At 45.2% G+C, this 22,901-nt stretch overlaps 1 protein-coding gene across 1 annotated transcript in view; it reads left to right on the top strand.

The window, feature by feature from the left end:
* PFDN1 (prefoldin subunit 1) overlaps positions 1-22,901 on the top strand; it is a 62,100-nt gene that overhangs the window by 2,011 nt on the left and 37,188 nt on the right. The window contains exon 2 of the mRNA XM_015422323.1: positions 9,598-9,764. Within this exon, the coding sequence (XP_015277809.1) occupies positions 9,598-9,764 (167 nt within the window). The remainder of the gene's footprint in view (positions 1-9,597; positions 9,765-22,901) is intronic.

The following is a 22,901-nucleotide window of genomic DNA, read 5'->3' as shown; positions in this document are numbered from 1 at the left end:
CTTCCGATGAGTAACTAACAGGCCCATAGCCATGGTGTGGTGTTTTGGGGTGATACCCCCCACCAAATTAGCCCTGCCCCATCACTTCCCATCCCTCCTGGCCCCCCTACCCCTCCCTCTGGTGGCCACATGAGCTGCCATCCCTCTCCAACAGTCGAAGAGGCACAGGCTCACTGGGTCTTCCTGCTTCTGTAGCCAAAGTCGAACCCAAGGAGCCCACGCCTCTCAGACAGTTGGAGAGACACGGGGTAGGTCTTCTTCCTGCTTCCGTAGCCAACTTTGGCTGCAGATGGAATCGATCTCTCTCTCTTCCCCCTACTCCCCTGCCCCCCCTTGCTCCCTCGCCCCTCCCCAGATTTCCAAATGCCCCACCACCCAAATTGTTCTGGCTACGGCCCTGGTAACTAAAATTATTTCAGTGCAATGAAGTAAAAAAACTTAAGGCTTCATTGAAAAAATAATGTTCCAAATATCATTAATAACAACATCATGAACTATTTTCCAGAAAATTGCAGATAATTTGCACTCAGTGACACATAAGTTGGAAGTCAGCTTTTCCTAAAAGACAGAGCCAACATTTATTACTTATCCTACTTTTAAATTTAGATAATCTCAAAGGTGTCATATGTCATTGATTAATCATTTTTAAATAGTTCTTTAACTGAATGTTCACAGAAGCTAATGGTACTCTGGCAGGTTTCAAAGTAAATCATGATAAATCAGATGTTCTTAAATAGATGAATCAAATATAGAACAACAAAGCTTCTTACACCTGATGAGAATAAATCCATTTTTAGAGGTATCTAGGGGTATTTAACCCTAGAAATTTTTTTTAAAAAGTTGGATAAGTAATGTGCTGATGTCTATTCCTGAACACTTACTAAAAGAGTGGCAAAAATGATAGTTATGAGAAGGCAAAAAATCTAGGGTTAAATCACAGATCGTGTATGAAAGCCAAGAAAAGGGTGGATGCAGGTTACCAGATTTATTAACCTGTTATACAGCAGCGGTGGCTCAGTTGGTTAAGACGCTGAACTGCAGGCTGTGGAAGGTCGGTAGTTCAGTAGTTCGAGACCCGGGTGCCGCATGATAGAGTGAGCTCCCGTCTCTAGTTCCAGCTCCTACCAACCTAGCAGTTCGAAAGCAAGAAATTGCAAGTAGATGAATAGGCACCACTTCAGTGGGGAGGTAACAGCATTCCGTGTGCCTTGGTGTTTAGTCATACCGGCCACATGACCACGGAAATGTCTTTGGCTTTGAAACAGAGATGAGCACCGCAACCCTAGAGTCGGATTCGACTGGCTTTTGAGCAAGGGAACCTTTTACCTATACAGCAGCCAGACTTAAGATGACCTCCTGCATGCGAAGCAGAGACTCTTCCACTGAGCCACAGCCCCTCCCCTAAAAATTGCTTAAATGTGAGTAATTTTGGCAACCATTAATATGCTACAGGTCTCAACCCAAAACAGTTCAACGCATCATCAGTGACTTACAACCTCTACTGGATAATGGCAGTTCTCTTTTACAAGTACTGGGGGGCAAAACATTTCTTGCGCACAGACAGCTTCCCAGTCTCAAACAACACACCCACAATAATACAACATTAATTTGAACAAGGACAGTGTTACTGGAGCTCGTAATAAACCCAGATGCCAACCTTGCTGCCACATACACCCAGACAACACAATCACTGGGACTGATAGCACCAACTACCACCATCTCAGGCATATGCAGTTGCTTCGAACATTGTATATCCCATTAAATGCCAGCAGTGCCCTTCAGTTCTCTACATGGGGCAAACAGTTCAAGCCCTACACCAAAGGATAAATGGACACAAATCTGACATCAGGAATCACAAAACTGAGAAATTGGTTGGAGAACATTTCAGCCTCCCAGGGCACTCAATGGGGGACCTCAAAGTAGCTATTTTATTGCCAAGGAATTTCAGAAATAGATTGGAATGGAGAATTGCTGAATTGCAAGTTATTACAGCACTCAGGACTATGGAATCCCCAGGGCTTAACAGAGATATCGGGTTCTTACTCACTACACATGCTAAGCCACTCATTTCCTGTTTATACCCAGAATTAAACTTTGTTGGTCTTAAAGGTGCCACTGGACTGAGACTTAGTTCTCACATCAGTTGTTAACTCTTTTATTAACTATATGCCAATTTGCTGCTCAGCACAGGTCTTACCAAAAGCTTTATTCCAATCTTAGGTGTATTTATTACTCAGTTACCTTGACTCTAATTAGCCCTTCCTGGCAACCACCCCCTCCACCTATATGTAACATTTGAGGAAATCTGTTTCAGTGTATCTGAAGAAGTGTGCTTCTACACATGCTAAGTCTCTCAGTTCTTGCTTACACCCAGAATTGACCTTTGGTGGTCTTGGAGGTGTCACTGGACTCAAACTGAATTTTCGCACCTCTTTGTTAACTCTTGTATTTCTGTGCTAATTTACTGCTATTCACAGATCTTACCAACCGCTTTAATCCAATCTCACTTATAACTGCCCAGTAACTTATGCATCTTGGCTCTAACTAGCCCTTCCTGACAACTAACCACCTATATGTAATGGTTAAGGATGTCTTGTTTCACTGTATCTGAAGAAGTGTGCACGCACACGAAATACCTTAAATAAAACTTTGTTGGTCTTAAAGTTGCCACTGGATCCAAACTTTGTTCTGCTGCTTCAGACAAGCATGGCTACAGAATCTATGCTACAGTGTGTTTATGATAGTACAGTGATACTCATTGGCTTGGGAGCTACATGTGGCTCTTTGACATGCCGCCTATAGCTCTTTTGGCCACTGTTCCTCAATATGGCACCTGCCTGATGTTTCAGGAAAGTGGACGAGGCCCTTGCCCAGTGGGGCTTGTGATTCCCATGTTGAGGTGGCTGCTGTCAGATGAACATGCTAGCTTTAAGCCTCCTTGAGGTGCGCCATGTAGACCTCACACCAGAGGTGGAAGGACATGTGGCCCTTTTTGGTGGATAATAATTGTGATGGTGGCTCTCTCCAGTATCATTTGGATCTGATATTCAGATATGTCGGTAATCATATTGTGACTGTATGGAACTGTTTATTTACAACCATTTTTGCCATCTAAGAGAAGAAGGAAAAAAGTAAAAGCTGAAATTAGAAAACAAATGTTAAGACATGTGCAAAGGTAGCATAGTTGTAGCACTTAGTCTGTCTCTCTCTCTCTCCCCCTGTGGATCTATGCAGTTTTGTGTGTAGAAAACGATGGCATTCAGTTGTCCCATGGATATGCCAAATGCTACAGTGTTGTACTTAATTTTACAACAGTAATGTAAGTTTAGGATTGATGGGAAAATAAGTATTTGATATATTTCATTTTTTGTCACCTATCTGCTGCCATTTTTTTTTCTTTAGAAAATCTAGTTTTAGATTGTGTACACAGAATTTACTGGAAGTAATCTTCGATAGCTCTAAATGCTTGACAAAAGAGACTCATGCTGTGTAGTTTCACCCCCACTCCAAAAGGCCCTTGATTGGACCTAGGAATATAACTGAGTCTGCTTGGTTGCACTGTTATGTTATTGCAATTGAACAAAATTGTGTTCTTTTCAAGGGGGGGTAGAAAAAGGCTAGAAGACTCATAAACCTGCCTGATTCTTTACACTGATCTCAAATGTTCAGGAGGGTATAAATTTACACCATCACCTGTCTGTTCATTGGACTTTTTATTGCTACTTCCACCTTTTCCTGCCAGTACTGTTAATATTTATTAAGTAAAAAGTGCATGCCAAACCGGAACTCCCTTATAGAACCTGAATGTTTGCTCAAGAAGTTAAGGGTTGAAACCTTCTAGTTGTAGCTAGCCCGCGGGACAATTAGTGGCAGCAAGCTTCCTCCCTACCAACTGTTGCTGTGTAGAACAAACTTTCACTGCTTGTTGAATGAAGGGCAGTGGCCCGGGGAAAGCCTTGCTAGCTGAGCAAACATCATTGAGTGAGTCAGGGTAGCTGTTTGACGGGACAGGAGCAGCCCTGCTCTAGAGGAGCAGAAAAACTAGGGAGGGGATACAGAAGATGCCTTAAACGTCAGCTGCTTATGGAATCTTCTAGAGAAGTCGTCTTTCAGTGTAGTATTTGAATTAATTACTGGTGATTTGAACCGGAGTCTCCCAAATCATAGTTGGAAACTCTAACCAGTGTGTCATGGTGGCACCCTCATTCTCAGTGAGTGGAGAGAATGTTCCATCTCTTCACCTTCACTGCAAATGAGTATGTGCTCCCACTGGTACGTACCAGTCTCGAGCTGCCAATACTTGTCTTATACAGATTGCAGGTGTGGCTTGAAATAAATCTCAGGCCCAGCAGATAAGCAGCAGAATAGTTTTTGTGAGTAAAGATAAGACAAAATGAAGACTGAAGGACTCTGAATTGTGCCTTAAAACTTTATTTTATTTATTAAATTTATTAGTCATACTATCCCAGCTTACACCAGGCTCTGGGTGATGTACATAAGGCAACCTTACGCATTAATGACCTCCAAAATGTCTTATCATTAACTGCCTTGCTCAGGTCTTGCAACCTGAGGGCCTTTGTGGCTCCCTTGACTGAGTCAATCCTGTTCCTGCGGCCCTAAAAGTGTTTGAGCATAAAATTGGAGCGATGCTTCTTTATGGGGTGCCCATTTGGATTACTGCTTTTAACAAAATGGTAGAACAACTTCAATCCAATTTTGTGAGGAAAATACTAGGCCTGCCACTGTGTGTTTCTTATGCTGCTATTTGTTTGGAAGCCAATCTGATACGTTTGGAAACAAGGGCTTGGATAATTACTTTTAGATTTTGGTGATGTCTGCATTTCAGGAGCTGTCCCAATAGCCTTATTCCATATCTGCTGAAAGAGTCTCACTGTTCTAAGTGGTTTGCTGCTATAGAAAGGAAAATCGTCTCAATAGGCTTATGCCTGAATGATATGATGTCCTTATCTGAAATACACATCTTTGCTCTGATCAAACAGAGAGTAATTGATATTGAAATGCAAGAGCTTAGAGCTTTGGCTTCTGGTAGATGTTCCCCTGTAAGATGGGCACGTTTTTTGATTAACGCCCCAGCACAATACTTAGCAGATCTGACCTCCCCACAGCCGCGTAGAGCATTTATGCTGGCCCGATTTAATGTGCTCCCCTCTGCGGTTTTAGCAGGAAGATTTAACAAAATCCCCAACTCTGTAAGCTTCTGTGATTGTGATTCAGAGGAGATTGAAACAATCGAACATGTATTCCTCTATTGTAGTTTGTATGATGACATTCGGGAAGCCTATCTAGAAGATATTCTTAAGAATGATGCCAAGCAATCCGATGACAGAAGGTTGTATCGTTTATTGGCTTCACAAAATATAGCGGTTATTGAAGCGGTTGCCAAGTTCTGTAACTGCCTTATAATGAGGAAGCTGTGTGTCAAATCCATGAACTGAATGGCAACTGTATGATTATGATCTATGCCAATAAAGGTTTTGAACTTGAACTTGACTGAGTCCATCCATCTCATGTTGGGCCTTGCTCTTTTCCTGCTGCTGCCTTCAACTTTTCCCAGCATTATTGTCTTTTCCAGTGACTTCTTGTCTTCTCGTCATGTGACCAAAGTATGATAGCCTCAGTTTAGCCATTTTAGCTTTTAGGGGAGAGTTCAGGCTTGGTATGGTCTACGACCCACTTCTTTGCCTTTTTGGCGGTTCATGGTATCTGTAAAACTCTCCTGCAACACTACATTTCAAAGGAATCTATTTTCTTCCTGTCAGCTTTCTTCATTGTCCAACTTTCAGACCCATACATAGTAATGGGGAATAGAATGGCATGAATTAGCTTGTTCTTGGTTGTCAGGAACACATCCTTGCACTTAAGGATCTTTTCTGGCTCCTTCATGGGTGCTCTCCTGCTGTCTCCAATCTCCTTCTGATTTCTTGGGTGCAGTCTCCCTTTTGAATGATGATGGAGCCAAGGAATAGAAAGTCTTGAACAGTTTCAATTTCTTAATTGTCAATGTCGTGTAATTCCCCAGTAGTTGTTACTTTTGTCCAGGGTTCTTTTTGTAGAAAAAGCCCAGCAGCAACTCATTAGCATAATAGGCCACACCCAACAGCAAGAGCTCATTAGCATATTGGGCCACACCCCTGACAGCACAGCTCATTAGCACATTAGGCCGCACCCCCATGTTACCAGAAGTGTGGTTATCCAGCCACACCCACCTTTTGCTTGTTATTCTGTTTACCTTGTTTGTTGTCAAAACCCAGGGCCTTTTTTTGTAGCAGGGACTCCTTTGCATGTTAGGCCACACACCCCTAATGTAGCCAATCCTAATGAGTTCCTGCTGTTGGGTGTGGCCTATTATGCTAATGAGCTCCTGCTGGGCGTGGCCAACTTGGGAGCCAGCCGGAACTCTGTTCCTGTGCATTCCTGTCCAAAAATAGCCCTGCTTTTGTCTTCTTGATGTTCTGAGGTAATCCTGTTTTGGGACTTTCTGCTTTAATCTTCATCAGTAGCCGTTTCAAGTCTTCACTATTTTCTGCCAATAATGTGGTGTCATCTGCATATCTCAAATTGTTTATGTTCCTGCCATCAGTTTTCATTCCGCCTTCATCTGAATTTAATCCAGCTTTCCTTATATGTTCTGCATACACACTGAAGACATGGGGATAAAATGCCTCGTTGTCTGACACCTTTGGCAATTGGAAACCATTCTGTTTCTCCATATTCAGCTCTAACTGTAGCCTCTTGTCCAGAGTATAGATTGTACATTAAAACAATCAGATTCTGTGGCTTGCCTACTTCCTTTAAAGCCAAACCATAGCTTTTCATGATCCACACAGTCCAAAGCTTTGCTGTAATTTATGAAACACAAGCGCCGCTACAGCACAAGGGAGAAATCCCCCCATCTATATATCTAATAGCCAAGTTGCCCCCGGAGTGCGGATCGCTAAATCAGCGCTCCGGGGGCACTTGGGGGGGAGGGGGAGGTTTGTGCACACGTGGGCCAGTCCCCACGTGTGCACAAAAATGCTAAAAGTAGAAAAAAATTTCAGGGGGATGTTTAAATCCCCCCGAAAGTGCAAGAGCGATCCATGCGCATGCGCACGGAATGCTTGTAGCTGACCTCGTTGCTGCCGCGCTGCTGCCGCCGCCGCCTCCTCAGAGCCGGCCGGGCGGGGGGAGGACCGGCCTTGCCGCCGCCGCCGAGCCCGGAAAAAGGGGGGGAGGACCGGCCTCGCCGCCGCCTCCTCCTCCTCGGGGAGATCGAGTGGGGGGGGATGGAGGAGACGGAGCTCTTCTCTCTCCCCCCCGCGAGTATCACGGGTCCCCGTCTTGTAATTTAGGATAGTAGCATTACATTTAGTTTGTCAGAGTTAAAAAGTTTTCCAGCTTTATCCTTCCACCATTGGAAAAGTAGTAAGTTTATTAAGAACAGTCATAAGTAAGTAAGTAAGTTTATTAAGAACAGTCATAAGACCAGCAAAATAGACCAAAATAGTACAGCACAGAATCTACAACATAGGATCCTTATGGCCTTAATTACTAAAATACCAAACCGGTCAATTCCATCATAACTGGCTCGAGTTACAATACATTCTGCGCTTTTTGATTACCAAGTAACAATATTTAGCAACATTGCGTGTGACAGAATCATAAGTATCGGCCAATAAAAACTTCATCAAACAATCCTCATCATATGTAAGATAATGAGCCAGGGGGTTAAAACGTGAGAGAAGGGGTGTCAGCAACTGCTGTCTCTCTTCATCATACAAGGGGCAATGAAGTATTATATGGGAGGCAGACTCCACCTGTTCTAACAAACAGGAGTAAATTCTCTGATGCATGGGGGTCCGGGTATATCTACCATAAAGTACTGCTGAGGGTAAAACATCGAGCCGTGCTCTAGTAAATGCCCATCTATAGTTAGGGTTTTTTATGAGCCCAAAGTAAGATGCAGCATTTAAACCTGGTCCCATCTTTAATCTCTTATAGTAGGAAGGCAGGGCTGCATAGTTGTTTTGTGCTTCAATATCCTTAAATCTTTGGTGTATTAGGTTCTTTGCATACTGCAGACCTCCTTCTAACAAATTTTCAGGATCTAATCCAATTAGTTTCAATTTATCTACTACTCTAAGAGCCCATTGGGGATATGGTATTGATGACAAAAGATCAGGAATAAGTCCCACCGGATTCAGATGGGACTTAACCCAATAATTACTCCTCTGTATCCAAATATTCAATGTTACAGTAGATAAACCTGCTTCTTGTCTTAAGCTCGAATTTGCAGTACCATTAGGGACGTTGAAAAGTGCTCTAAGAAATTTTGATTGTACTAGCTCTAGATCTTTAAATGTACTCTCTGCTAGTATCTGTGTTCCATATATCATTTGTGGAAGGGCTTTGCTCAAGAATAATTTAAGAGCTGCCGGGACATACTGGGCTCCGTCTTTCCTAAAGAAGCGCAATATAGCATTTGCGCTCTTTTGCGCTGAACATGCAGAATTTTGGAAAAGTAAACTGGCTCACCAGGATGAGGACCAGGTTACGCTGAGCACAGTGAACGCTGAAGAACAGCTTCAGCTCTCAAAAGTGGCTGATGATCAGGTCATCCAAGACAGAATCTGCTAATCCTCTTCAAGGGTATAGGGCAGGGGTGGCCAAACTTGCTTACTGTAAGAGCCACATAGAATAAATGTCAGATGTTGAAGAGCCGCGAGACATGAACAAATATTACACACATTTTGATCGAAAAATATGTAAATTTGCTTTTTATTAACATAAAACGAGACTGCCAAAAATAAAAACAAAAGGGGTAAAAATGATATTTATTTGTTTGCTAATGATATTTATTTGTCTAAGAGAGAGGTGGAAAGAAAGAATGAAAGAGGTAGAAAGAGAGAGAAACAAAGACAGCAAATACATGGAGGGAGGGAGGGAGGGGGAAGGAAGAGAGAAAGAGAAAGATGGAAAGAAAGAAAGCAAATAGATGGGAGTTGGAGTTGGAAAGAAAGCAACTTTAAATGTGTCCTCCAACCCCCCCATGTCCCCACGCTGGCTGGCTGGCTTGGCTTGGAGAAGGGATTTAAAGAGACCAATGCTTTCTCCAAGCCAGCTGGGGGGAGGCTTTGAGAACACATTTAAAGTTAAAGTTGCTTTCTTTCTCTGCTCCCCCTCACCTCAAGCCTACCCAGGGAGGGGAACGCTGGCTGGGGAAGGGAAGACTGATTGGGGAGGCATGCCTCTCCTTCGCTTCCCCAGCCACCCTGTTGGGAGCCGCACAATATATATGAAAGAGCCACAGGCGGCTCCTGAGCCACCGTTTGGCCACCCCCGGTATAGGGTAATCTTTGGGAGGCTTAAATAGAGCAGGCTTTTAGATTTTCTGTCTCATTTTTACTGAGGTCTTTAGAAATGGGCCGGAAGGTATATAAGGAGGTCCTTCAACATGGACTGAAAATGTGTGCAGCAAATGAATGGAAATGACTTATGTCACGCATTGCATGACGATAGGTCCTAGCCACGGTTAAGTTGGTTGCTGGTGACTTTATTTAACTGTAGCTACATTTGTACTGTTCTCTTCCGTACTAGGCATTCACTGAACTTCAGGCAAAAGTCATTGATACCCAGCAAAAAGTGAAGCTTGCAGATATACAAATAGATCAACTAAACAGGACGAAAAAGCACGCGCATCTTACAGACACAGAGATTACGACTTTGGCTGAGGAGACACGAATGTATGAAGGTGTAGGAAGAATGTAAGTAAGCATTCCTGTTTTATGAGCTTCTTGCAAAATTTAATGTAAATAATATTGCCATAAAGTCTAAAGTCCTGAGTGTTATGTCTCAGTCTTTCCCATTTAGAGTGACTAGGCCGCTAGTAACTGGCTCAGTTCAGATGTCCCATGAAACCGTGGTTTAATTCAAACAACTGTGGTTGGTGCAGTCACCTCTGCTATGTATATGACTAGTTAGGGTACATCAAATCAGAATATCAAACCATGGGTTGAAATTGGTTTTATGTACTATATGAACCTAAATATCCTGGCTTGTTCCCTGGTGCCATCTTTGCTGCAGTGCAGGCCAGTCAAGGCAAAGCAGGATTTGAATGGTTGTCCGTGAGACTGATCTGGGTTTCACCAACTAACCGTAGTTAACGTAAACCATGGTTTTGTGTTTTGTGTAAACTGAGCCACAGAGTGACAGTTTCAGGTTCCAGCATGTATACACTCCACCTCTCCAAATCAGGTTGAAGCAGCTTCCAATACAGTTTAAAAATATAACAAATTAAAACCATATATAAACTTTCATCACAGAGCACTTCGGTCGGGGTCACAACACCAGCAGGTGACCCCGGGCCCCAAGGAGGCCAAGCTTGTGGCAACAAGGGTCAGGTCTTTTTCCGTGGCGGCTCCTACCTGGTGGAACGAGCTCCCGGAGGAGATCAGGGCCCTGCGGGACCTTGTGCAGTTCTGCAGGGCCTGCAAGATGGAGCTCTTCCGCCAGGCTTATGAGTAGGAGCCGCCACAGCCACTTACACCACCGCTCTCTGTAAAGAGAGACCACCCCGGGGGGTGGGGTAACATCCTTCCATCACCCCAGCCTTCCCCCCGTTACACAAGATGTTAGGAGTTATGTGCATCCGCTGAACTGATTTTAAGCTGTTTTAAGTTGTTTTAATTCTGTAATTTATATTATGTAATGTGTATACTGAACGCACTCGGTGCCTTATGTAAGCCGCCCTGAGCCCACTTGCGGGGAGGGCGGGGTATAAATGTCATAAAATAAATAAATATATAAAGGCGATAAACATATACAAAAGGTCATCATCTTCACAACACTGTTGCCTTCATTTTCTAACCAAAAGCCCTTCAGAGAAGGACAGCTTTGCAGGCTCTCCTAAATGGAAGAAGAGAAGGAGCATGTGAGACTTCCTCTGGAAGGCTGTTCCAGAGAGCAGGAGCTATCACAGCAACAGAATGCGTGCTGTTTTGTTATAATTCGACCCTGGCCATAGTAGATGGTTTTCAGGTTTTCTGTTACAGTCGTTCTGCTAATGCTGGGAGTGTTTTGGTGTATCCCAAAAGTCACAAGGCTCTAGATCACTGACTCCTTTGTGGCAAAGGGAGCTGCTGGTGCAGCACTCCAGTGATGGTGTGTGCAGCAAGCGACTGAGCCGCACATGACACATCTCCCTGCGCCATGACTGGAATTCTAGCACCAGGTCATGGGGTCTGTATTCCTGCTCTGTGACAGAGCGTAGATCGGCTCCCTAGATAACCAAACGGTTCAGACCAGGAAGTTTTCATTTCAGTTTTGACCTCTGGAAGACCAAAATTGCCCTGAGCTTTACACCAGGTGGATTATAAGTATTTCCTAAACCCTTGACGAGTTCTATTAATGATCTGCCTGCTCAGATGGTGTAAAGGGAAACATCCTCAGCTATTCAGACAGGGAATTATGCATTTTAAACTTTCATCATAGTTCTGAAAGTAATGTGTTGATGTCAGTTCGCAAATAGTTTAAGCAGCAAAACTAGACGTTGGGGCGTGTGTGTGTATGAGCGTGAAGGAGGGAGGGAGAGTGTATCAGGCTACGTAATGAGCCTTTCAAAAGTATATGAACTAATGGAATTAAAATGTGCTGGCACGACGCCAGGAGTCTAACTCTCTTCTGAGCAACAGATACCCACTGCTTACAGGACGCAGCACTTCATGATCCCCTAATGCGTGTTGCTGGCTTTCTTTGTATGAAGCCTAAAATAGCTATGGAGGGAGAATAGTATGAGCTCTGTCAAGCTTCCTTGGACTGAGGAGTTATTCGTGGCCTGAAAGTTCTGTATGTTGCATGTTTTGTGAATAATTATTTTATTTAGATATTATAGTAATGCACACATAGGCGTTGTGCTGTTGTAAAACAGACTTGGGTTTGGGAAGAATAGCATTTATGCTGAAACCGAGGCCCCTGAAAGGCAAGAGTGGCAGAGGGCCACTAAGAGCTCAATGCACGAGCAGCTGGTTCGGATGACTGATTTCAGGAGTATTTGTTTTTATTTCACTGAAATAGCTTTATCCCATCTTTCTCCCCAACGTGGTCGTTATGGCAGTTTGCGAAAATGGATACAATCCCAGAACAGCAATTTACCATATTTAAAATCAGCCCAGAAGTATCAAATTATCAACCCATTAGCGTCAAACAGGTCATTTCGTAGAAAAAGAGGTGCAGGAGCTCATTCGCACAGCTCATTAGCATAACTCATTTGCATATGCCACACACCCCTGACATCACCGGAAGTGTGTCAGAAAGCTAGATGCATTCATTGTATTGGCTCATCCCTACTCTTATGTAGGAATGCTTGAACAGCTGCCGGTTTGGTTGACATCCTGTTCACCAAATGCAAACAAAGAGCTGCTTTTTCATTGATCAGTTTGTCTGTTGCAACTGCTCTGCTCAGCAGGCAAGTATTTAAACAGACAATTAAAACCAGTCAAAAATCGTCATTGAAAATCCGTTATAAATAAATGCTGTGTTTTAATAAAATGCCTACCCCTGGGTAGTCGCCCCATGAACACATGAAGCTGTCTTGAATCAGACCTTCAAGTCAGATCGTCTCTCCAGACCAGCAGCCGCTCTCCTGAATCTCCACCCAGTGTTTCCCTCTAAGCTGAGTTAGTGTGAGCAAGATCAGGTGGGTTTTTTTTGGTTTGTTTTAATTCATTAGCCTCTGGCACACACATTTTTGTCTTCGTTCATGAAGGGTGGCTGCAGAGCAACCTAAGCGTGCAGTAGCCGAATTGCTCACTCGCAACTTCAATGCCAGTAGCTCACAAAATAAAATTTTTGCTCCCAAGGCTCCACCGCTTAGAAACAGTATCGCCCCCTCCTGAAGCTTTTAAATTGGAGGTGCCGGAGCTACTGCCCCAGAAGCCTCCCTTCCTGTCTAACTATCCATCAGAGATCCTCAGGGGTTATTTCGTAGAAAAAGAGGTGCAGGAGCTCATTAGCATAACCTATTAGCATAACTCATTTGAATATGCCACACCCCCTGACATCACCGGAAGTGTGTCAGAAGGCAACACCCATTTCTCAGGCTCCACTGGACTGTTTTGGATTGCTAGCTATTGGGGGGGCGGGGTTTGAACGTGCAGATCTGTCCTCACAGAGGAGGGAGAGCTTGTACCTGAATAAAATTGGGTCTTAAAGGTGCCACTGGACTGTTTTGGATTGCTAGCTATGGGGAGGGGGGAATGCGCAGATCTTCCCTCACAGAGGAGGAAGAGCTTGTACCTGAAGGCGTGCCGGGGAGGGGGCTCTGCAACTTACCTGGCTGTTTCTTGCTCCTCGTGGCCCAACTGAGGGCTGCTCGGAGCAGGAGGCAGGCCTTGTTGCATGTGCCTGCCCCCTGGGCTCCTTACTGCCGGAGCTCCACTCCTGTGCGCTCCCAGGGGAAATGACCCCAGGAGATCCTACTGCAAAGCCCTGCTCCCATGGCCTTGGCTGTAGCTCTCGCAAGGGGGGGGTAGATTTATAAGATCTGGGAGCATCTCAGGGAAAGGGATAAGCCACTTCTACTTCAGCATACATGGAGCTGCCTTATTCTAAATCGGGCCCTCGGTCCACCAATATAAGAATCATCTGCTCTGACCAGCAGCGGCTCTCTCAGGCAGAGAGGTCTTTCACATCACCTACTGCCTGCATCCCATACTTAGGCTGTGGAGTGAAGCTGGGACCTTCTGTACGCCCGTCAGATGCTCTGTGCTCTGTTGCTACCCCACGGTGCCTTACTGAAGCTCCAGCCGGACTGATGGCCTGCGTGCGACCTGTAGAGCAAAGCTCTTCATCTGCCCCTCGCCCTGCCACTGTGCCCACTGAGTAAACTGCCATTGGGCCCAGGCATCCACGCCCCCCAGCCGGCCTCGCGACTCCTTCAGAGCCCCCTCCATGAGGGGGAAGGGGCCTCGCTGGCACCAGCCACTCCGCTGCAGTCCCTGCGGGCGCAGGAAACAAGTCCCCAGGAACGCCCCGGCTGCGAGCCCATGTGGGCGGGAACTCGTAGCGTGTTCTGCCGTAGCCGCTGAGCTCCCCCTGCCTCAGGGCTACTCCCTCGCAGCCACCAAGGCACGAGGAGGGGGGCCACGTGGACGCTGGCTGTCCCACCATGGCCCTAGCGACCAGTCCCATGGGAGCCCCGGCTGCCTGTGTACTGGGTAGCTGGCCTCACGCTGCCCAGGGGAGTAAGTGGTCCGTGCCCCGCCCCACCACCTGAAGCTGGGGGGCGAAGACAGACACCGGAAAGATGCCGCCTGGCTGATGGGGAGGCCCTATGCTTCCTGACCCGCCTGGAGCCCAACTAGCACCCTCCCACGCCAGGCACAAACCTAGCTTGCTAGAGCAGGCTCGCTGCTGTTGCAAGGGCTCCGTGTGAGAAGGTTCCTCCCCGTAAAAGGCTCCACCGTACTGGTCTTCTCCCAGGCACGTTCCAGCCGACCTCGGTCCTGCTTGGGAGTTCTGCCGCCAACAGAGCTCCACGTGGCTGGTCCTTGCCCAGGCACACAACTCTATCCTACCGGGCTGATCTGTGCCTGGAGGGTGGCTCCCGCCAGACCTGGCTGGCCAGCTTGCCCTTGATTGGCCAGCGCTCCCACGCTGAGCCAGGATTCGCTTGCTCCCACCCACATGCTTCATTCATCCACTCACTGGAGGGTCCCGCAGAGGGTCTGGCGCCACCGGGCTCCCTGTCCCCCACAGCTGCCTGCACACAAGGAGAGCTGGCGGTGAAGGGGCAGCAGTCTCCCCCTGCCTTCCTTGGCTCGCTCGCCCAAGCGGGCGAGCCGAGGAAGGCTTCAGGAGCCCCCCCCCTCTCCTGGGCCGCCTGCGGAGAGGGCATTTAAATGCCTCCCCGTGCTTTCCTCAGCTCGTTTTCATTACGTTGTTTACATTTTAAGAAAACCAATTAAGGCCCTGAAAACTGTGAACATACTAATTTTAGCACACCCAAAGAGCTGTCCGTGCCATGACCCGTTGGTCTCTACACAACTTCTACGGAATTTAACTTTGGCTGAAGGAACCTTCAGTTTCACTATGAGTGGAGGCAGAAGTGCTTATGAGACCAGTCAGATTCTCATGTTCTGTTTCGCTAACAGTTGAGTCTCCCTGCATTGTGTCTGCGAGCAACTTACTACAGTTCATTCTCTCCATCAGCTCCACTTATGTGTATTACTTGTGTAACTGTCCAGTTTGGCTGGCACTGACTAGCATTTTGCTACCAAATCTGTCAAGCCATGCATTTTTAGAAACGGAAACTGTTCTGTGTGACAAAACTGACTGGTCCATAACATTGCAATTCTTACAGTCACTTTTTGTAATAGGGCTTCCAGTTTTCCGTATGATTAGTAGTGATTATGCAGAGATCGCTTGGTCTTTGTGAAGACTACTTTGTGAATTTGTAGCATCACAATCCAGCTTGATGAGAAACCATGGTCCATTCAAACAGTTTCACTCACACCATCATGTGGTCATCACTGTAGATAACCCTGTTACGTTAACAAATAACACAAATTACCTCTTGAACTGTAACACTTTTAGAGATTGTCAAGCCTCGCTCGGGATACTGTGTACAGTTCTGGTCACTTTATCTCAAAAAGGATGTTGCAGAGCTGGGAAGAAGTGCTGAAGAGGGCAACCAAGATAATTTAAGGGGTTGGAGCACCGTAACTATGAGGAAAGTCTGAGGATTCTGGGAATTCTCAGTTTAGAAAAGAATTGTAAGGGGGTACATGATGGTGGTTTATAAAAGAGTGGACAGAGAACTTTTTCTCTGTCTCCCAAAATACTAGACTTGGGGACATCCAGAGAAGTTGATAGGCAGTAGATTCAGGCCAGACAGAAGGAAATGTGTCTTTACTCAACAAGTAATTAAATTGTGAAATTCACTGCCAGTGGATACAGTTACAGCCATGAGCACAGATGGCTTTCAAAGGGGATTAGACAGATTCAAGGAGGACAAGTCCATCAATGGCTATTAGCCATGGTGACTAAAAGGGACACACACCCCCAGTCAGAGGCAGCAAACCCCTGAATACCAGTGCCAGGAGAAAACATCAGGGGAAGGCGTTGGCCTCTAGGTCCTGTTTGTTGACCCTCCAGTGCAGTTGGTTGGCCACTGTGTGAGACAGGGATGCTGGACTAGAATGACCACTGGTGTGATTCAGCAGGGCTTTTCTTGTGTCCTTATATAGACTTCTCCAATTATTTACAGAAATGCAGTAGCTGCTGAATACGCATAAAATGGTTGCATGTGTGTAGCCTTGTATTTACTCATAGTTTTTATGGGCCTTGCTTTCTCAACTTTTCCTTGAGGTTATTGCATAGAATTGGTCCTAGACTGACCATATATAGGGTCATAGTTTTCATAGTATGTAAAAGCTGTAAATAATGCAAGATAGTGTTGTTGAGTAATTAGGCAGGTGTCCTAATTTCTGGATGAATAATATTACATGCTTTGCAGACATCATACATCATGGACCAGGTGGTGTTTGCTACTCATTGGTAGGACATGAAACCAGCTTTTGGATACCCTGTCAAGGTATCCAAGGTTGAAAACTGCTTGATTTCAGACTAGTTTCTTCTTTCTATCTGAAGAGAAGGTGTATAACTCGAGCTTCTTTCTTGCCCCCAAGCTGTTGACACACATGAAGTTGCCTTATACTGGATTAGGCTATTGGTCTATCAAGGTCAGTACTCAGTACTGTCTACTTAGACTGAGAGCCACTCTCCAGGGTCTCAGACAAAGGTGTTTCACATCACCTACTGCCTGATCCTTTAACTGGAGCTGTTGGGGATTGAACCTGGGATCTTCTGCATGCTGGGCAGATACTCTACCACTGAGCCACGGTTCCTGTTGCAGCTCCCATGGATAGCAGTATTTCATCCAAGTTTGTAATGTGTGAAAGCAACTTGAGTTCCTCCTTTTGTAATATAAAACTGACATTAAACCTCCATGAAGATAGATTCAGGCAGGTAGCTCTTTTGGTCTGAAGCAGCAGAACAAATTTCCATTAAACCTCCATATTAACCTTCCACTCCTGTATTTCTCACAGGCCACATATCACAGCAGAGATGCTTGCTACTGGTCTGCCCTCCCATCCTTTACCTCAAAGGAAAACTAACATGCCTCTCCTGTACTCATCTAGAGAGAACAAGAGAGTAAAAAAGAATGCCTGAACAATGAATAGCTGTCTTGGCTTGGAACAGATTGGTCTGTGCTAGCCAGCTCTCTGGACCGGCGTTATGTTTTGGAAGTTCTTGAGGCGGGACAGGGCATTCTTGTGCCTGGCTGTCAGGCTTGGCCTTCCCTCGATATGCAGGGGATCAGTCCTGGAGCATGTGAAGAGACAATAACGAATGGTACCTCTGCGCAGATCCTCTTCCCGCCGCAACTGGCACAGCTAACAGAAGTAGGATTCCCACAAGCCATTGGCCGAAGGAAACACTCCGTTATTCTTTATGAAAAGAGTTTCCATTGCTTTTAAAGCTCGTTGAATGTTAATTTTGTTGGGTACGTTTTAGATCTTGGATTCTGTGAAAAGGCTATGCGTGTATTGTGCTAAACGTTGTGACTTGTCTAAATTATGTGAAGTGAGCAAATTTGCATGTATTTGTTTTCTTTGCTTTGTTCTGCCTGTGCTATTTTTTTTTGGAGGGGCAAAGAAATTACATGGCCTTTCTTTTGGCTGCAGAAAATCCCCACTTAGTCTTCTTTCTGGCTCCTGAGATTTCATCAGGCATTGCCATAGGATTTCGACCCTCGTTTTGAAGCCTGAAGGCCCCCAAGCAATTCCCCCAGTTTGTAGGATGTTGAATGTCTATATCCATAGATGTCTGTTTTCCTGGAATACAGAGGGCCTCCGTTATATAGCTTGTTTCTTGGTCTTCTTCAGCAGACTCCTTACATTCTGTTGTAGCCTTCATAGGCTGCCTTGGACTGTGCATAGATCACACAGGTGCCGATCAAACGATCGCGCCAAAGAAGCGGCGCGGCACGGCAAACGGGGTTGTGTTTTGTTTTTTTTAACCTGAAGTATGCGCATGCCCCGTTGGGTGCTTGTGCGCATCCCTGGAGACTTCGGGGGAAAAAAACCTTTTCGCAATGGGGCATGGGCGGGCGCCGGATGCCACCGGAAACGCGATCAGACGCCTGCCCTTGCCCAGCGGTTTCCGGAAACTAGTACCTCCGAGGTACTAGTTTTTTGCTGCGCATCTTCGGCGGGAAGCCTCGGTTAAGCCACGGGAGCTCTACGCTTCCCAGATGTGGCGGTGAGATCGCGCCCGGAAAATCTGCCTATCTTCCGTCTCTCTAGCGTGGCTAATGCTCCGTGTGACCGGGGCCATAGTTAATTTCCACAAAGGGGGTGTGTGCTGGGGCCCATTCCTGCCCGAGGGGCCCCTTTTTTAAAAAGGCCCACAAATTTAAAAAATTGAGTGTTTTCCTGCTGTGAGTCGTGCCATATAAGATGTACGGTGTTTGGGCAGGCATGGCCATGACCATTTGAGGACCCTCGTCGTAGCAACAGCAGTGTGGCTAGAGGGGAAGGTCTCCTCTGCGAGGCACACAGTGGCCTCCTTCCCGGACACCTCAACTTTCCATCGGGCTCATTATCGTCTCCCGCCTTCCCTCATTTTCATGCCGTTGTGCTTTATTTATTTATAAAACCTCTCGGCCCTGTACAAAAGTTAAAAATAAAACCAGGCCCCGCTTTGCAGGCTTACAATTTAGTTTAGCATTTGTGTATGCAGAATATTTTTATCCCTCTTTTTGGACTCTCAAGATCCACAATGAACATCAAAGCATCAGTAAATCCATACAGTAAAACCCAATTGATACAGCAAAGCCCCAGGTGATTAAAATGGATCAGAGGGGACTGGTGACCCCAAATGAGAAGAAAGCAGAAGACCAGGCAGGAGTGACCAGCCCAGTTAATCTGAACTCCCGTCAATTTCCCCCAAAGGCCTCCTGAGATAGAGCAAGGCCCCAGGAAGCAACCGAAACCAATGCAATTCTTTCAAAACTGGGCTTGTGTGATGACAGTTGACCCTTCACTGTAAAAACCCTGGCGGGCTGTTTTTGGATTAGTTGTCCTTTTGGAACACTTTTCCACTGAGCCTCCATAGGGATCATACTGTTTTCTGTTCCTCCCAGCAGGTTGTGGCTTTGGAGTCATAAATGATGTTTCCTCTCTTCTTTCCGTTAACTCTGTTGCCCCATCTTGCTCTTTCTATTATTTTGAATACCAGGAGCATGGAATAGCTTGGTGTAGTAGTTAGGAGCCAGTTTGGTATAGTGGTTAGGACTCTAATCTGGGAGAACCAGGTTTGATTTCCCACTCCTCCACATGCAGCTGCTGCTATGACCTTGGGTCAGTCATAAGTTCCTTCAGAGCTGTTAACATAAGAACATAAGAGAAGCCAATGTTGGATCAGGCCAGTGGCCCATCCAGTCCAACACTCTGTGTCACACAGTGGTCAAGAATACCAGGTGCCATCAGGAGGTCCACCAGTGGGGCCAGGACACTAGAAGCCCTCCCACAATTGCTCCCCTCAAAGCACCAAGAATACAGAGCATAACTTCAGTTCTTACCTTTATTGGCATGTAACCCTTGCAAACCCATATACAACAAAAAAACAACAACAACCACAGCATAGAATAATATCTGCAAAAGACAGAAACAAGGAATTACCAAGTAAGTATACCCATCAATTAAATAAAGGGCGAATAGAAATGGCACCAAAAAGAAATTTAGCAACAGTTTACGTTATCTCAAAGTTTGGATTATCAAGAAGAATAAGGGTCTTTAGGCAATCAGGATATTCTTCTAGTTGAGCCAAAGTAAAATTTAGACATTTCAGTTGTAGCACATGGTAGAAGGGGCACTGAAACAAGACATGGGAAATCGTTTCGATATTATCATTTGTGTATGGGCAACATCTGTCAGAAAAGGGCACACCCTGAAAGCGGCCAGATAATAAGGCCGAAGGTAATACATTGAATCTCGCCAAAGAGTTTGGGGGTGTGAAGTTGGTACAGGTAAGAGGCAGCTTGGCAGTGCATCACTTGCCACAGACTGATAGTTCCTATCTATACCTTGTGGCTAATAGCTAATTATGGACCTCTGCTCCATATGTGTATCCAGTTCCCTCTTGAAGCCATCCACGCTTGTAGCCACCCACCACCACCACCTGTGGCAGTGAATTCCATGTATTAGTTGGGTGAAGAAGTACTTCCTTTTATCCGTTCTAACCCGACTACTCAGCAGTTTGAGTGCCCACAAGTTCTTGTATTGTGAGAAAAGGAGAAAAGTACTTCTTTCTCTACCTGCTCTGTCCCGTGCATAATCTTGTAAACCTCAATCATGTCACCCCTCAGCCGTCATTTCTCCAAGCTAAAGAGCCCCAAGCGCTTTAACCTTTCTTCATAGGGAAAGTGTTCCAACCCTTTTATCATTCTTGTTGCCCTTTTCTGCACTTTTTTCAGTGCTATAATATCCTTTCTGAGGTGCGGTGACCAGAACTGTACACAGTACTCCAAATGAGGTTGCACCATTGATTTATACAGGGGCATTATGACACTGGCTGATTTGTTTTCAGTTCCCTAATAATCCCCAGCATAGTGTTGTTCTCTCATGAGCAGTTCTTGAAAGAGCTCTCTCAGCCCCACCTACCTCACAGCGTGCCTGTCGTGGGGAGGGGAATGGAAAGGAGATTGTAAGCTGCTCTGATACTCCTTCAGGTAGTGAAGGGCGGGGTATAAATCCAATCTCTTCTCTTCTTGGAAGCTTCCTGATACCATCCTATCCTGACCTTAGTATTCCTCCGTTGCTCATAGATGGACTGGGATATGGATGTCTAAATGCTTCCTGGACCTATCCAATCAGCTAGGAAAAAGGGAATCTCTCCTTTTCCAGTCATCCCAGCAACAGTGGATGCTCTTGACCAGGCTCACTGGAATATCCATTGATACTGGGACGCCTGGGAAAGCCATGCCAGTGCTTCCTCATTCAATGGATGTGTTGGGAAGCATTTGAAATGATGTGTCCTCTCTGCTTAGTGGCTGTGGAGAAGCCTCCAGGCCTGGTCTGCTAAGCGTAGATCGTACCTTACAACGTTACCAATTTGAACATATGGCATATAGACAGTTGTGCATGAACATATTTTTTTATATCTGGAAACCTTTCATAGATGCTTATCTGTAAACTTTCCACCGTTGTTATATTTTTTTCTTTTCTGCTTGTGGGTTGTAATTAAATTAGAAATGATTAAATTTTAAAAATGCACAGAAGTTAGATTTGTCATTCCAAGCCCCGGAAGAAGTTGGAGGGTTGTGCGCATGTGTGGTTGCATCCTGTAATAAGTGAGTCAGCAAAACTTGTTTGCGAACTGCATAATTTTGTACTTAAGCGATGCCAGTGTCAATAATAACTTCACATCGTCATTCCTAGACTTTTTGGTCAGAGCTCCAGCTATTTAAACCTTCTGCATTTGTGGGGTAAAGAGAATAGCAAGTGAGACCCCCCCCCACACACACTTTCTATTAATCTTTCCCCTTCCCCTTGTTGGCCTTAACTGTGATTACCGTACATTGGCAAAAACAGTGTTTCATGCTAAGCTAGTTCCCCTCCAGTATCTTTCAGTTAGCTTCACATACTGGTTAAGATGGGATGCATTTTACCATTAGTCATGGTTCATATCAGAATTAATAAATGCTTAGATGTGGTTAAAATTAGCACGAGAATGTGTATGGGATTCATGCATGAGAAGACAGGAAGGAATTGGGCTCAGGGAGTGCAGGAACTGACAATTCTTGCTTACTTCAGCCGTGGTTGGGAGATGAGCATTTATGCCTCCACCTCCCCTGACACAAGAATCCAAGGCTTGATTCTAGGCAGTTGTGTTTCCTTAAGTGCTTGTTGTAGAACAGGCCGCTAAAAAGAAACATTGTCAAAAATTTATGTTTTTAAAAGGGCATGGTGGTAAAGATTTATTAAATTTATTTAAATGCTGGAATCCAAGGCTGCATAAAATCTTTTAATTGTGAAGGTTTATTTTTACATTTTTCAAATAATTTTCCATTGCATGTAAAGTATGAGTTTTCGTGATTGCTGTTCTTAGATCTTTTAAAACGTTGCCCTGCAAATATTATGATGGCCTAGTACCGTTTAAAAGCAAGTGGTCCCCTTCTTTTGCCAATGCCACACTACAGCGAAAGGTTATTTTAAAGCAGTTCTGCCTTATTTTTTAAGGGCTTGAGGTATAAACAATGGTATAAATCTACCATCTAGTTAAGTGTCTAGCAATGCAAAAAGCCCCTTTTGGAAGCTGCGTGGCTATTTCTGTTTGCTTAAGTAATGTAATATGTTAGAACTGTAGATCAGCCTCCCCCCACCCCCCGGTGTAAGTACAGTTACTATAATTTCAGGTATAATACCAACGTTGTGTTCTATCCCAAGGAGCTTGTAAGGTGTTGCCTTTTTACTGCCCCTTCTATGTGCCTTTGACCACTGCTTACCTCTATACTATAAAGATGCTTGCCCATTAAGGCACGGGGGAAGAGGAAAGGAGGAACCCTAAATGCAGGTGTGCCACAGTGAAGAACACACCATTTTCTGGTCTTCGTCTCTGCCTTGTGGTACTAACAGAAGTTATTTCTGGTAGTCGCAATGTAAGTTTATTTTATTTTTTTATTTACATTCCATTTGTATACCGCTCTCCCCCTAAGGGCTCTGAGCAGTTTACATTACATTATACAATACATCCTACCTAAGGGCTACATATACAATGAAGGGGGAGTGACTGACCTAACAGGCACCCTCTGGCGAAGTCTTGTTGTTCTTAGTCTTTCT

The sequence above is a fragment of the Gekko japonicus genome, unplaced genomic scaffold (assembly GCF_001447785.1).
Source record: "Gekko japonicus isolate JY-2015 unplaced genomic scaffold, Gekko_japonicus_V1.1 scaffold738, whole genome shotgun sequence".
NCBI lineage: Eukaryota > Metazoa > Chordata > Lepidosauria > Squamata > Gekkonidae > Gekko > Gekko japonicus.
Note: the sequence above shows the minus strand (reverse complement) of the source record. Positions and strands in the feature narration are given on the sequence as shown.